This window comes from Lactuca sativa, chromosome 7, assembly GCF_002870075.4.
Source record: "Lactuca sativa cultivar Salinas chromosome 7, Lsat_Salinas_v11, whole genome shotgun sequence".
Classification (NCBI taxonomy): domain Eukaryota; kingdom Viridiplantae; phylum Streptophyta; class Magnoliopsida; order Asterales; family Asteraceae; genus Lactuca; species Lactuca sativa.
Window position 1 is genome coordinate 81,770,035 of NC_056629.2, and position 17,114 is coordinate 81,787,148.

Sequence of the window (17,114 nt, forward strand, 5' to 3'; positions counted from 1 at the left end):
ACTTCAATCTCTCAAGGAAAAAGGGAAAGAACGATGTTGGGGCTCTGAGGGTGAATGGGGGCGAGTTTGGGGCGGAATGAGGGATTAAATAGGGTGCAAACCCCTGAAACTTAGGGTTTCATCAAACAGCGGTGACTCGCCGAGTCGCCAACTTAAAACATGTCCCGGGTCCCGTCCCTACTCGGCGAGTCGGACCTATAACTCGCCATGTCCAAGGCTAAAAATGAAAATACTCAAGGAAATTTATGTACCCGGAACCAGGTGCTACAAGTTGTTTAACCAACAAACAAGTATATATGTTGATCATTCTATGTATAGGTTCTTCTATTTGTTCAAAAAAGAAACGAGAGACAAGAAAACATCTTTGATTACGATTAAAAGGAACAATCTAAAATAGACCAAGATCTATCTAATTTCAGGTCATTTCTTGGTGAACATGATCTGCCATAATCTTTTCGATCACTTCATTTATGTGCCAGAATAAAGAGAGATTTGGTAGGAAAGTGGAAGATACTTTTTTTTATATGATAATCAAAGGGAGTGGGAAAGCTGGTATTTCAATTTCATAGTTTTTTTTCTATTTAGATTGTTAGATTTTTTTTAATGCATCTTAATGTCGATCATTCTACTAGAATGGAATTTCGAATTCTAATATTGTCTTAATAGAATCTTGAATTCCTTGTCACCTTAAGCAGTGAATTAACGTAACCAATTCTGTCAGAATAAAATTGGTTTCTATTCTTGTTATTGGTCTTGATTCTTATAAAATGACATCCTAAATAATGAAACTTTACATTCTTTCAGAATAATATACATTGCAAGTTTACGGATGATTGTTAATGTTGGCTTGTAGAAATTATAGTTATATTCTATTTGAATGTATATCACATTCTATTAGAATTTATTGTTTTATTCTATTTAATGCACTCAAAAATTTAATATTTTGAAAGTTGATTATGTTTCCTTGTGAATTTTAGGTTTCGAAGAGGTTGTCACTAATGTGGAAAATGAAGAAAACAGGAAGAACGATATTTGTATTATAACATAATGTATTCTGTCAGAATTTATAAATTGTTTCTTAACAATAATATTCTTTCGAAATAGAGTAGTGTTTTTGTTAGATTTTGATATTATTTTCTTTTTTTAACCATTTTTAGTTTTAATATTTAAGAATAAATGTAATCGTTAAACCATTATTAGTCATAATTTTTAACCATTTTTTTTCTTTTTCTTTACTGATAAATGTAAATAGTGATTCTTAAAGAATAAAATCCGTATTCTTTAGAAAATGTTATTCTTGATAATATGTTGTATAATTTTTTAAACATGTTTAATATAAAAAGTATCTTGAATGAAACAATATTCTGCAAGAATAAAACCGTAAATATATTTACTAGTTTATTTTTGACTTTTTGTCATTCTGACAGAATAAAATCGGTTATTATTAAAAGTAATATTAAAATTTAATTAGAATTAATTTAAAAATTCAGATTTTTTAAAAATAAGGGTATTAATGATCCCTTAAAATCCAAAAATTTCCTTTTTTAAAATAGGTTAATTGACCAAAATACCCTTTTGCTGATATTTGTGTGATTATATGATACATGCTACCCTATTGTAATATCTTAGACCCTCAGATCATGATTGTTGATTCTATTCATCTGATGGTCCAAATCTGTGCATTCTGGCACACAATATATATATATATATATATATATATATATATATATATATATATATATATATATATATATAATGAAGGCCCCAAATTTTTTCCCCGGGCCCCAAATTGTCTAGGATCAGCCCTGAGTGTGTCAGGTAAGATGATTAATTAAAAACAAACACTCAGGCCTTTTTATCAATATTTTATTTGGACTATGCAATCTCATTTAGAAAGTTTAGACAATGTTAGACAATCAGCGTGAGGGGGTGACTCAATGTTCTCAGTAGATGGTCTCGATGATGAGAGACTCATAGAGATTTTAGTCGCATACATCAACATGCTTCTAGGGACGATGATTTGTCAAAAGTTGCATACTAGGCTTATAATTGCCACCGTGAGATCCTTTTTAAAAGAAATGGTACAAAGTAATAAATAAGATTAAAAAATTAGTCAAACAAGAAAATAGTTTAAACAGCAAAATATGTGCAGCTTTTTCATAAATGGTACAAAATATGATTGCATCGCATCCACCGGTGTTCCACATTTTATGACTTGATTTGTACTCTGATAACTATTAATACTATTTTATTGATGGATTTTGGAAATAAATGAATGAATGGTTGATATTGTCGATTTAAAAATAAAACTTTTACTTAGACTTTTTTGGACGTTACAAGTTTGGAGGTGCAGAGTGTACACTTGTATAAAATGAGTTTAATATTGGTTTGACCAAAATGGAGGGATCAAGAGTTGCGAGTTCCAAACAAAATCAACATTTAATACTGATTGATCTTATCTTCAGTAATCAGAAGAATTTGAATTATATATAAATCCCTATTTTGTGATTTCTAATCAGTGCCTTGATCTGAAGTTGTTCCTTGAAGGATTATCCCTGTAATTTGGACTTCGTGATACCCAGGCATAAGGTCGAAGTATTAGATTCAAAAAGAGATCACACCATCCTTCAAGTAGATTTATGATACCTTTCGATTTCATAAACATTCTTGTCCTACCAACCCCAACACCCCCTCAAGGGGAAGCTCTTAAGTTAGAATCGCCAAAGGATTTGTTGCCCACCCCCTCACTCCTTCCAGAGGGAATGCTCACACCACTATGGCTCTCGTGCTTTTCCACGAGAACCACTCACCCCACTTGAGATCTCTTAAGTTAGTCTCTTCAAGGTTGTGCGTCTTGCTCCAAACAAGGTTGGGCAAAGTAAAACTTCAAACTTTGTTCAAAAAATTCACGTACACCGGAGTGGAGTCCAGTTAAGCTTGAACTACTTCCTTTATCCACTCTTTGTCCACTAGATTGACTTTCAAAGTTCGGTTGTATAGGGAAGAAACCCTAACATGCCAGCTCGATCTAAGGTTGGACGGGATTGAGACATTTCTCGCGGAGATAGTCTTCTAAAGTTTGAAAATCTCGACTTTAAGACAAAACTACTTTTTTTCCTCCATGGTGTCATTGAAGGCCATGACTTGGGACTTGCAGCACAAGAAAGATAGTAGTATTCAAACCTACACTATAAGTTTATAACCATGTCTCATCAACTACAACCCATTAGTCTCTATTACAAGGTGAGGTCGAGGGCTTCAACTCAGTTTGGAACCAAATCCGAAGCAAAACCAAACCTCTGAGGCAAAAAAAAAGTTGGGACCCAACATTTAGATTACACCAAACCATAAGGACCATTTATGTAATTTAGTCTATCTACTATAATAAATAACTTTTTTTCACATGTCATATTTTCATTTATTTTGCCACATGTCATTCTATGGATATTTTAAATTAATTTTTATTCCACATGTTATTTTATGGTTTTTCTATTTTTATAAAATTCAACATAGTATTTAAATATAATAATAAATGCATATAAATTTCATTAATGGACTTTTCTTTTAATTCAAAAATTACTAAATTAAAGTCTCAATAATTTGTTTTGTTTATTTATCTAAATTATTTGTTTAAATTTAGAAAGAAAAAAAAACACTTTAATTTTAATAATTCGATATTTTTCTCAATGTTCTTATAAATTCAAACTTCTCAAATATTTAGAATTTCATATTTAATTTTTCTTTTACATAAACTCATATAATAGTCTCACACATACTATTATATCATCTTATGTTTGTATCTAAATCAATTATTAGATTTAAAGTGGAGCCAATATTTTACAAGGGCAAAGCATCAAACAATGGACCCTACAACTGTTTATCTACATTTAAAAGATATAGACTGCTCAAAGTGGAGCTTGTCATGCCTACTTAGAATGATTTTGCCGAGTGTAACATTGGGCCTTGTCAACGGCATCGAGCAGCAATGATACCACTCTCACCGGTCTTAGAAGCTTGTTTTCATAAATCAAAATACTTGGAGCAATAAAAACTGCAAAGACAAACTGACGTTGTTCTTCATTTCGTGTTTCTTTGTCTTCCTTGTATTGCTCTTTCTGCATCTCAATTCCCTCTCAACTCGATATATATTTGTCTCACGTACTTCCACCACCTCTAGTTTTTGTTTTATTTATTAATATATTTATTTACGTTTTTATTTTAGCTATCGATTATTGTAACAAATCACATCACCCGAATCACTAAAATACCAACCAAAATGGTGGATCCATTTAATAAAGTGGTATTGTTTTGAAGTTTTAAGAAAATGGCTATATATACCAATTGATATTCACATTTATACAATCCCAGCAACAAACTATACCGTAAAATAAAACCCATCAAACTTAACTACTAAAGGAAGTTTTTACTACGTCCAATCATTCTAACCCAATTAGCACACCTTTTTGGGTCTAACTTCATCCATAATTCCCTATACTTATCGTTTTCCTCACAAAAAATTGCATATGCAACTTCATGTAGTGGATCATCTTTGCGCCAACCGAGCTGGTTCAACTTCTTTTCACAAGCTTCAAATGTCGGTTTTGAAGGTGGTTCAGGTTTGTTCATCTTTTCAGCTATCATCTTCAAGACACCCAATATTTCTTCTTCAAAAACTGACATTGTCCTTTTAGTCTCTATTGTCACAGACGCAGTTGCAGGTTGTACTTGAGGCAATTCTGGTGGTACTTCAACCATCGCTTCTTTCTGTGGGGCTGATGGCAGAACGAGAGGTACTTGTTGTTCAAGGGATGCTTCACCTGAAGGATCCATGAATATAATTTTCTTCTACAAATCAAAAGGCTTAAATGCAAGGAATAGCAAGGTAGTTTAGTCAAGTTTCTTATTATAGCATCCTACCTACTTTCATTTCTTCTTATTAATTATAGCACCCATGTACTTTATAAAATAAATCTACCTCAAAGTATAGCAATGTCTCGTCCAAATACAATACAAATTTTCACTCCTATAATAATTGGGTAAACTTAGTTTTTTAAAGTATAATGTGGTGATAATTAAAAGTGCAAAGCTATAATTAGTTAGCTTTATAAATGCATAATAAGAAAAAAAACACTGCTGTCACAAAAAGAAATGAAAGGAAAATGCGCTATAATAAACAAATAAATGAAAGCACAATGCTATTTCCTGCATAAAGTTGCAAACATATAGTCTGCAGATTTGATTTGTTCATAGAATCATAGCTAATATATTTGACCAGATTTTTAGTTACTGTTTTCCTAGGATGTATGTAGTGCTCTCATAAGGGATTGTAATTGTATGAACACAACTTACTTGTAGATTATGATGCTTGTTATTTAAAGTTGGGTATAAATAGCAATGTAGTTCAATTGATTTGTGTTATTTATTATTGCATCTTATTTTCATTACTTACATCATACTTTGAAAATTCTACCCAATTCTAGCAATGTCATCCACATAGAAAGCAAATTAAAATAAGTAGGTATAATGCTATATCTAAAATAGATTATCAAAGTACAATGCCTTAATGAGAAAAAATTAAAAGTAAAACGTTCTTACAGAAAATGAAAGCAAGAAGTTACCTGATGGGCCTCCAGCAACCTTACAGTGGCACTTCTTAGGGTGAAAGGCCGGTCCAGTCAAAACCTGGTCAACACCGGTTTGAAAATAACCCGCAGATAAAGCACCGTAAAAAAGTTGTGCACAAAGATCTGGAAAAGGTAGGGGTGCATCCCTCAATGTTCCTATGCACTTATTTTTCTGTGTGAAATAGTTCAACAAATTAGCAACTAACACAAATATATGTGAAATATATACGTACACTTACTTTAGCAAACGAATATGATTTATGAAATTTACCATCAATTCAGTCTTCCATTCCTTGTCCGTCAAATTAAACATGTTGGTGGATGGATCATATTTGTTGCCAGCCTTGTTTCTTAGTGATACCCATGCTATGTACTTGGTCTTGAGTCCATCAAAATAGTTATTCATTTGTTTAGTATCAACAGAAAAGTTATGTCTAGCTTTAAGCATCTCCCCAACTTTCTTCCATGACATTGGTTTTAAAGTTAAATTACAACCATCCCAACCGTTGATGGTGATTTCGTGAATGCATGCATCAAGAAATGTTTTAACTATGTTTACATTCCAATAAACCATATTTTGTTTTGATTCCTTGTTACTTTCCGTACCTACACAAGAACAGATGAATACAAGATCATGGCATGCCATTGCTCCTCTAGCATAAAGCACGTAAACATCCCAACAATTCAAGACTTTACTAATTACAAATCATTTTTATATGCAATGGTTCAAGGATCATATATAATGGAAACTGTCAACTTCAAATCACAAAGACAAACCAAAAAAGATGTAGTTATACCAACAAACTCACCAGTAGCACACAAAGATGAAGCAGCTGTAGATTGTGGTGTAGTAGCAGCTACAGTTTTAGACCCCAAAAAGGAACTTGATGTTCCAGTAGTAGTAGTAGTAGGGTTTGCGAATTGAGGAACAGATCCAGTAGCAGTTGTAGTAATAGATGAAGATGTTACTCCAAATGCTGGGAATAACAGAGTCTTACTAGCAGTATTCGTTGTAGTTGCTGCCGTAAAAATGGGATTTGGTGATGATGATCCAAATAAACCTGAAGAAAAAGGCCAACTAACCACAGTAGATGTGGTCGAAATGGAAGCCCCAAAATTGCTACTAGTTCCAAAAGTAGAAGTCGAACTGAATAAAGTTGCACCTCTGGAAGTAGAACTAGAGCTGAAACCAAAAGTGGGTGATGGAACAGAAAATGGCGAAGATGTTGTAGCAATAGACAAAGATGTTACACCAAATGCAGTAGCAGCAGTTGTAGCAATAGATGAACTTGTTACACCAAATGAAGGGAGTGACAAAGTCTTAGTAGCAGTATTCATTGTAGTTGGTGATGATAATCCAAAGTAGCTTGTAGAAAAAGACGAACTAACCCCAGTAGTTGCATTCCAAATCGAAGGTGAAGTTGAAGAAGCCCCAAAAATGCTACTACTTCCAAAAGTATAAGGCAAACCAAATAAACTTGTAGCACTAGAACGAGAGGAGGAGGTGGAGGTGGAGGTGGATCCAAACAAACCAGATCCACTAAACAACGATGCTGCACTGAAACCAATAGTGGGTGATGGAATGGAAGAAGATGCAAATGCAAATCCAAGCAAAGAAGATGATGGTGTGGTCAGGTCTGAAAAAGCCCCATCAGCTGCAGTATTGGCCTGGTAGGAAAAAAGGTCTTAACTTGTGAACGTTTAAGAATACTTAAATAACTATTTTGTAAAATAAAAGGTAACATTCTTAGGCTATTCCAGCATTGTACTTTGAAGAAATCTACCTACCCATTTACGGCAATATGAACCAAATACAAAGCAAAGTGGATAAAACTTTTGTTCTAATAAGAAAATATAAATCAACAATACAATGCTATAATTGGGTAAAGTTTTTAAAGTACAATGCCTTGATAAAAAAACAAATAAATATCTTGCATTTAGCCCTACAAACTATCTTCCTAATCCTAGGCCTAGCTATGAGAAAGTTATAATTAGGAGCACTGACCTGAGTTACAAAAGGAACAGTAGGACATTTTGTAGATAACTCCGGATAAAATCCAAAACACGGAAGCCCAGATGAAGAAAACTGTGAATCTTTTTGTTTGTTTTTAATAATAATGGATGAGGATGGAGATGCTAAAGACATGGTGTCCTTTTGGATGTTGGTCTCTGGTATATGTTGAGAAAAACTCAGTCCCCGACTTCCAATGCCCATGGATCCAAAAACTTGTGCACAAAGATCTGGAAACGGTAGGGGTGCATCCCTCAATGCTTCTATGCACTTATTTTTCTGTTTAAAATAAAAGGTTAGTAACTAAAACAATAACAAAAAGATACTTTAGCAAATGAATACGAAACTCACCTTGATTTCAGTCTCCCATTCATTGTCTGTCAGATTAAACATGTTGATGGACAGATCATAACCATTGTGGATCTTGCTTTTGAGTATGAGCCAAGCTCTGTACTTGATCTTGAGGCCATCAAAATAGTTTTTCATTTGTTTACTATCAGCAGAAAAGTTATGTCTAGCTTTAAGTATTTCCCCGACTTTCTTCCATGACATTGCTTTTAAACTACCATTTTCTTGGCCATTGATGGTGATCTCATGAATACATGCATCAAGAAATGTTTTAACTACGTTTATGTTCCAATAAACCCTACTTCGTTTTGGTTCATTGATACTTTCCACACCTACACTCAAACAGATGAACACGAGCATAAACAAATTGTATGGTACCATCTACAAGATTAATAATGCCATCTTGTGCTTGTGCTTTGACCCTAAATACAACCCATAAACAAAAATCTAACACTTTACAAGACAGAGAACACCTACTAAATCCTAAAACAAATGCATGTCAATTTTGGTATTTATGGAAAGTTTACCATCATGGAACAAAAGGTATAAAAACTGAAGAAAACTTCTTCAATAATGCAAAGTTTACCATTATCAGTGATTAAAAGTTCACTTGGGACGAAATTGATAGTCTATTTTGCATTAATCTTTTCTTCATATCAAATACGTTTTGTCAACTTACTTGGGTCAATCCCATAGCAAATGTTAAACTTACACTGTATTACTGCAAAATTAATTTTACTCCATGAATGTAGCATACAGTAATTGCATTTTCACAATAACTAGGTTGTTGCCAATGGAGATAGAAACCTCTTGAACTTCAATCAATAGGTCCCAGTTTATATTGTGATAAGCAATGGATATGATAACCATAATCACTTATGGAGATGAGAAATGGACAAATAAAGGAGGGACACAAACGTTTACCTGATTGGGTGGCAGTGACTTGGGGTGGCAGTGACAGCAACAGGGGTTCCATCTTCATTGCCTCCTCAACCACATTCGAATCACCAGTAGAAACAGGCACCACGGGTCCCTCAGCTTTAGTCTCTATTGACTCAAGTGCACTTGCAAGTTGTACGTGAGGCAATTCTGGTGGTACCTCTACTGCCTTGGATTCACTTGCAGGTTGTACTTGAGGCAACTCTGATGGTACTTTAGCCAAAGAGCTACACACCATCGGTTCTTCCTGTGGTATTTCAGTAGCGGCTAACAGCGGTGATGTTTCGGATCCGGATGATGGTGGAATGACAGGTACCGTTGCTTGAGGTTCACCTGAAAGATCACCCATGTAAAACAATACAATTTTCTTTTACAAATCAAAAGCTTATAATTCAATTGTCTTACTGCAAAATTAAATTTACTCCATGAATTAGGACGAAAAATGGACACAAACCTGATGGGCCGGTTTGAAAAAAGCCCGTGGATATAGCACCGTCAAAAAGTTGTGCACAAAGATCCGGAAACCGTAGGGGAGCCTTTCTCAATGTTTCTATGCATTTATTTTTCTGTGTGAAATGGTTTAACACATTAGTAACTAGAAACAACAAAAAATTACTTTAGCAAATGTATATGAAATTTACCTTGATTTCAGTCTCCCATTCTTTGTCCGTCAAATTAAACGTGTTAGTGGACGGATTATAAATGTTGGGGGTTTTGATTTTTAGTGATACCCATGCTGTGTACTTCCTCTTGAGACCATAAAAATAATTAATCATTTGTATATGATCAACAGAAAAGTTATGTGTAGCTTTGAGCATCTCCCCGACTTTCTTCCATGACACTGCTTTTAAACCACCATTTTCCCAGCCATTGATGGTGATCTCGTGAATACACGCATCAAGAAATGTTTTAACTATGTTTACATTCCATCGAACCATAGTTTGTTTTGATTCTTTGTTTCTTTCCGTACCTACAGACGAACAACATAAACAAATCAAACCATTTGCAAAATTACTAATGCCAACTTGTAGTTTCAATTCTTAGGTCCTATTATATATGGTGATGGAAACCACAAAAATATCCGAATAAATGATGAACATGACACAACTGGTTACCTGGTGGCAGCAATTGGTGACTTGCAGGTTGTACTTGAGGCAACTCTGGTGGTACTTCTTTCTGTGGTTCCACTTCCACGGGTGTTTTAGTAGCGGCTGTGATTCCGACTTGCGGGTGAGAATTCCGCTTGTTGAGGACTGCTGGTCTATCTCGGTCCTTTACACTCTTGACCTGGTAAACAAACAAAAAATGTATCCTTTTAAACTTAAATTTACACATGCATCACATACTTAAATAATAAACTAAAAGAAACAACCTTATATATCAGTCCACATTAACTCCATAATAAAATCAAAAAGAAACAGCCACCAAACCAAGTCTAATCCCCATCATGTGATGTCCATCAACACCCCCAAGTTGTAAAAAAGAGGGAAAGAAAAGAGTCTCTTGCCTGAATATGTAAAAGTTGTCCAGCAGTCTTAACTTGTGAGTGGGTCCCTTTTATTACAACTGCAATTTCCTTGTGTAAACCTTTTCTCTCCTGAACTGTAAGAATTGCACCACTCCTAAGACCAATATTTGCAATATTCATCCCTCCAATGCCAATGATATCTACCACTTTACGTATTGATATCGCTATCTTTTGAGTAACCTACTCAGACACGATCAAAATGACAGACTTCTAATAAGAATCTTAACAACGTATACTGCAAATGCTTGAGTAATTACTGGAGTATATTCCTCAACTTTCATTTGGGTTAAATACAAGAAATACCAATATACTTTCATTGGTTTGTTTGATATAGCATCCTATTTTCATTTTTCTTCATATCACAGCATTTGAACTTTGAAAAATCTGCCCAGATAAAGCAATCTTATCCAAATTCAAAGTATAATGTTCTAATAAGAAAAAGGTTTTCAAAGTACAATGCCTTGAAAAGAAAAAGAACAAAATTTTGAAAGCATATGTTGCTATTTCCTGCATTTAACCCTGTTCATTTCATACTTCCAAGAAAGTGAAATACACAAAACTACCTTCCTACATTTTTGAAAGTTAGGATTAGGACAACTCACCTGAGTCAGCACTTGATGTTTTTCTAGTGTGGATGTGGCATTGTGCTGTATAAGGCAGCAAAATATTAGTCACATAACCTTATGATATGGTGTTACAGTAGAGTGTCAAATGAAAGAAAATGTACTTTCATTGAAATTTTTATCGTACCATTCTACTTTGATTTCTTCTAAACTTCTTATTATAATATTGTAGTTAAAAATTTTGCCCAATTATAAGAGTGTCATCCAAATACAAAGCAACTTTCGCTGCTGTAATCAGGTAGATATTTCTAACAATAATGTTTGAATAAGAAAGAAAAAGATTGAAAACGTGATGCTATAATTGGGTATATTTTTCATAGTACAATGTCTTATTGTGAAAATTTTGGTGATGGAAATAAATGTATGTAAGGTGCTAATAATAAACAAATGAATGAAAGTAGGTTGCTATTTCTTGCATTCAGCCCTCCAATAAAATGATGAAATGAGAATAACATACGGTCGCTATAAAGAGAGGAGGGATGCTATGATCAACCAAAAACATGCGCAGGTGTTTGAGAACAGCTTCTAAAGCTTGCAGAACCTTGAGACCTTCTCCCTTTAAATCGACAACTCTATCATCTGAGTTGGCAGATAATGTTGACACTTCATCTGGCAGAAAAAAAAAAGTAATGTGGAAATAATAAATATTTGAAAGTTGAAACCAATACAAATATAAAAGGAAAACAGATTCTTGACGACAAAGGGAGAGTGAGTTAAGAAGCAACCACAAAAAATCATAGATATCAAAATGTTTCTAAAAAGTTGAAGCATATATATCAAATCTGTTATGGAGCTAAATGCACAAACTTTTTAGAGTTTAGTGTTAAATGCAAAAAATAGCAATGTACTTTCATTAATTTGTTTATTATGGAGCTAAATGCAAAAACTGGTAATGTACTTCCATTTATTTGTTTTAGTATAGCATCCTACTTTCATTACTCTAAAAAAAACATCTTATTAAGGGATTGCACTCTGATTAAAGCAGTCTACTTTCAAAAATCTAGCAAATTATATATAGCAGTGAAAAATTCTTTATACTCGGATGACATTGCTCTAACTAGGTAGAATTCACAAAGTACAATGTTTTAAATTTGTCAGCTATAATACACAATTAATGAATAATCATTCGATTTAGAAAAGAATTTATACCACTAGGTAGGATACGAACAGAACAACCTATGTTCTGTTGTATTGTATTGACTGAGGATCCTTGATTCCCAATCAGACTCGTGGCTTGCATTGATGTTAACAGTAGTCGAATTGAGGAAAATGGAATGGATGCTAAACCATCACTCTCATTTTCTGGAAACCCATTAACAACTTTGAATACTCTTATCACAGCATCCATTGCAGGCGACAAGGGTGCCTCTATTTCTTCCTTGCCAGATATTAGGACCTAAAAACATTACAAAAATAGTAAGTTTGTCACATTAAATGGTTAAGAAGTATGTTGCATGAATTGGTAAAACAAAAACATATTTTGCATGGATTAAAGGGGTAACTAATTGGCAGAAAATGAAGTAATGGAATAAAGTAATAAACATCAATTGGTAACTACTTCCAAGTATTGAAAAGAAACCATAGTTAAACTATGCTCCAAAACAAGTAATAAGCCTAAAGCACTTACCAAAACCATACAAAAGAAAAAAGACTAGAGGCCAAACTTCACTGAACCATAATAGAATTTAGGCAAAATTCGATGTCCTCAACAAACTAACACGAAAAAGCATAAATTGCCATGATACAACTCTCGCATGCGAGTTTACAGAAATGCTGATACATCAACAATATGAACAAGGCTATATGGTATCTTTTTTAAAAGAAGGAAGATAAAAAAAGGACGATGTCATAAATAACAACATACTTTTTTATTTTTCCAGCTTGGTTGCTATTTTTCTAAGTACCTAGTCCTCTACTTTCAAAAACTGTTAAACTCAAGTCATCTAGTAACGTGTTTATGTGACCTTTTCAGCTTGTGATTGTGCTCATGGGTTGACATGTATGGGTGCACAATCAGTCAATTTTGGTCGAATGCAAGTGATTATGAACATGGAACATCACTTTATTTGAAGCAATGGAAATCTAAGATTGGGTTATTACATGATCTCCGTTCATGTTTGTCGTTGATATTTTGTTCATGTATGACGGATACCATTAAGGCTAAATCCATGGTCAATAAACATGTTACTAAATTACCATATGAACAAGGTACGGAGAAAAAGTATGAAAAAACCACAATGACCTGAATCGAAAATACTTTATCCAAAACAAAAAGAAGCAGAATCTCAAAAGGAACAACTTACAATGCGGTCAGGATGCCAAACAGGTCCTTCCAATACAATAATGTGAGCTTTAGTCTCTTCGCACATCTTCTTGATGAGATTTCCATTCCGTCCAGTTATACTCTTAGCTTTAAGCGCGGGCACTATAACACGAAACAGGCAATCTTCCTTCTTAGGAACTGTCGTTTCCGCAGCCGGAGCTGGGCGATCAGCTGTTGGTTTCACCTCCTTCTCCGGGGCCACTTCCACGGCGGTGGCGGGAATCTCGGTTTCAGGGGATCCGGCTGCGGTCCCGTTCCCTGGATGTATCTTAGAAGCCATTGGTGAATGTACCTTCTCATGTATCGTCGTAGCCGGAGCAAAATCCGTACGTGTTGAATGATCAGCTACTGGCTCCGCTTGCGCTTCCACCGTCTGCTCTGTTTCTACAGCGGCAGTGGCGGGAAGCTCAGTTTCGACAGCAGTTCCGTTCGATGAATGTACCTTAGAATACATTAACATATGATGTGTGAATTAGGGTTTTACAATATAAGAGGGTTTAACGACCCGATAAACCACCGTGCACATCAATTATCCTTTTCCTTTTACAGGAATCTGCATATTCCGCACCTCGCACACATCCCCTCGCCAACCGCCTAAATCACTTTTCTTTCTCGGTAATCAAAATTCGATTTTAATATTCTATTTCAGTTAATTAATCATGCTTATGAGCTTAATACAACGCAAATGGAGTAATCTATCCACTTTGGTGAACTATTGAAAAAAATAATTTGTATAGTTTTTTTTTTTTTTCAAAATAACCATTTTTTCGGAATGGAGTCTATTTCGAAATAAGTTGTTGGTTGGCCTATCAAAGACCGTCTGGAATATACATCCCAGACTAAAACGGCTTATTCTGAAGTTCAATTTTGAAAATCACTTTTCGGATTATATCCCGACACATTTTGGATCTCCATTTACAAACACATTCCGATTCATTATGGGCACTAACACTAATACACATTTCAGACTTAAGATATGGAACATGATCATAGAGACATCGTTGTTTTACAGGTAAGTTCTTTGCTCTTACACTTTTAGTAGTTTAATTTAAACATTTGTATACTTAGTAAGTTAGTCTGGAATATGAAGAGTGTCTCTGAAATGCATAGAATACGTTCCGGAGTCGCATTACATTAGGAACAACACAAAAAACAAAAAACAATTGTTCCGCAATGTGATGATCTTGCTCGGAACACGAAGAACAGCCTGGAATGCGAAGAACATGTCTGGAATGTTCTTTGATTTCTTTACGGAATACGATTTTAACTTGCTTTGTATTTGCAGCACGACAAGATTTTTAATGTATCATTTACACTTTCTTGCAAACCCCAAACTCGGTTTTCGATATTCGTGAAAAACTTGAAGGAAAACTGATATGTAAGACTATGTTCCAGAATTCATGTTTTGGGAAGTGGTTAAATATTCATGCGGTATATGTAGATTCTTTACTTTTACATTATATGTTTTGCCACGAATTTATCACAAACCCTCAAAGTAAAGTAGAGGAAATGGTTTTTAAGATTGGGATTATGACCTGTCTTTCATAAAAAAGAATTTTGTCTTCTAACCGGTTTCCACTTTTGGGACTATTTTCTTGCCTCCGTTTTCAGAGTCACCTTCCAATCCCTTGTATTTCCTATGGTTTCGAGCAATGTCTTCATGAAATTAGACGATGTGGTTAATGTGTTTAAACATTAGCTTAATGAGTTATTAGACGAGGATACGGTCCATGTATGTCTTTTATATCTATTAGAGAAGGCTTTCAATGGGTGGTTGTCTTGTCAGCCTGTCATAGAGGAGTATTTTGTTTTGCTATCCAACCTTAATGAATTCAACAAATATCATGTCACTAATCTATAATTAAATTATTATTATTATTAATATTTCTTAAAAAATTAATTTGTAAAAAAAATTATGTCATAGATATCTATCATAACGTCCGAGTCACTAGGTATTTCCCTTCGATTTATTTAAGTGTTTAATACATTGTGATATTGAGAAAAAGGCGTACGTTGGGCGTACATAGTGTACGCACGGCGTACATGATTAAGGCGCGAAGCGGGGGGAAGCCTTGCGTACGTTGGGCGTAACCTGTCCATTTGCAAACCCAAATTTTTAGGGTTTGCACCCTATATAAAGACATTAACTCCGTCCTAAAACTCATTCCCTCAACCTCCATTGTCCTTAAAGAGTATAAATCGAACCCTAAACCTCTTGCATGCTTTATGAGCTAATTTGGTGCGCTTTTGGGTGATTTTGGTGGTTTTGAATAAGAAGAAGTTAGAAGAAGGAGAAAGAATGTGAAAGGGGCTTGTAGATCCAGGAGTTTGGCATCTTTTTCTGAATCATTTGAGGTATCAAGCTTCAAACTTGACTTCCACATCTATCCATACTTTCCTCAAGAACTGCCTTGACTTCCACCAAGTCACTTCTACTGTTATTGATCTCTGATACTCTCATCCTAGGCTTGCCCTAGGGAAATCTCTGACTCCACCCAAACCAGTACTCAGATGCTGAAGGCCTCCTTGTAATGCCAGTTAGCCATTACCTGAATACCATCACATGTGACGAGGCTCATATAATCCTTCGAGTAAAAGACTTGTCCCTACAATGGTTAGACTCAGATGAGAGTTGTGCAATAGGGCCAAACCCAACACTCTGAGATTATTCAACCCTGATCACATGTGACGTGACGTATTCACCTAATGGCTAACTCCCATCACTCGGAGTCCCACAAGGCACAAAGCAAGCAACATTCGGACACAGGAAACTACTCAAGCAAATCTATCCTCATAACGAGAAACTATACTAGCATACCATGCTGAGCTCATACTGTCAGGCATAACCCAAATAGGCTATCCTACTAATGTCTACTCAATACTAGCATGTAATTCTCATAAAGTTGGAACACATATAGCAGGCACATAAGGCATCCTCCTAGATCCTTAGCCCTATTCTAACATGTTGTTCTACTGAAACTGAAACTAATAATCATAACATAAACTTGTATGGGTAGTTTGGGAGTACTTACTTGAGCTCGGCTAATCGCATGCACCACACCTTTTTCTTTGCTTTTTCCAAAAACTCTTTTATTTTTAAGTTTCTTTTTCAAAATTTTCTTTCAAAAATGTTTTTCTTTTGAAAACCTTATACCAATTCCTTAGTTTGAGTTCAGACACACCCGAGAGTGTGCTCGAATCCCTCAAACCAAGGCTCTGATACCAACTTGAAACATCCCAAAAATACAACCCAAAATTTTTTGTTTTAACATTATTAAAACCCACAACATCGAATGTTATATAATAAGACCATGCATCGTATGTCTCAAAATGCCATAATAATGTATCAAATCAAAAACTGAAGTTAATATCATATCGAAACATCTAAATAAACTCCCAGGATAAAAATGTAACTATGGTGTGTGTCATGCCATCAACCCGAGCTCTTCCCTTTACTTGCGGAAGTACCTGAAACCAAAAACTGAAACTATAAGCACAAAGCTTAGTGAGCTCCCCCAATCTACCACATACCATACAATAACATATAAACACATATTGGGTCTTGCCCACTGCATCAGACTGAAGTCCGGAAACTGCATCGGACCGAAGTCCGAAACTAACCAAGGCCTTGCCCTCTACATCGGACCGAAGTCCGGAAACTGCATCGGACTAAAGTCCGGAACTAACCAGGGACTTGCCCTCTGCATCAGACCGGAGT

General features: G+C 35.0%; 1 protein-coding gene across 1 annotated transcript; it reads right to left on the reverse strand.

Moving 5' to 3' along the window:
* Nucleotides 1-4,256: 4,256 nt before the first annotated feature.
* On the reverse strand, nucleotides 4,257-14,010 carry LOC111913980 (uncharacterized). The gene is made up of 15 exons (XM_023909710.3): nucleotides 13,377-14,010; nucleotides 12,223-12,469; nucleotides 11,531-11,682; nucleotides 11,053-11,097; nucleotides 10,430-10,630; nucleotides 10,038-10,209; nucleotides 9,564-9,892; nucleotides 9,377-9,488; nucleotides 8,908-9,255; nucleotides 7,987-8,315; nucleotides 7,630-7,914; nucleotides 6,434-7,292; nucleotides 5,896-6,230; nucleotides 5,619-5,796; nucleotides 4,257-4,817 (listed from the first exon to the last, which is right to left on the reverse strand). Exons 1-15 carry the CDS (start codon nucleotides 13,854-13,856, stop codon nucleotides 4,411-4,413), a joined length of 4,479 nt encoding a protein of 1,492 aa, XP_023765478.1. The 5' UTR covers nucleotides 13,857-14,010; the 3' UTR covers nucleotides 4,257-4,410.
* Between the last annotated feature and the right edge of the window lie 3,104 nt (nucleotides 14,011-17,114).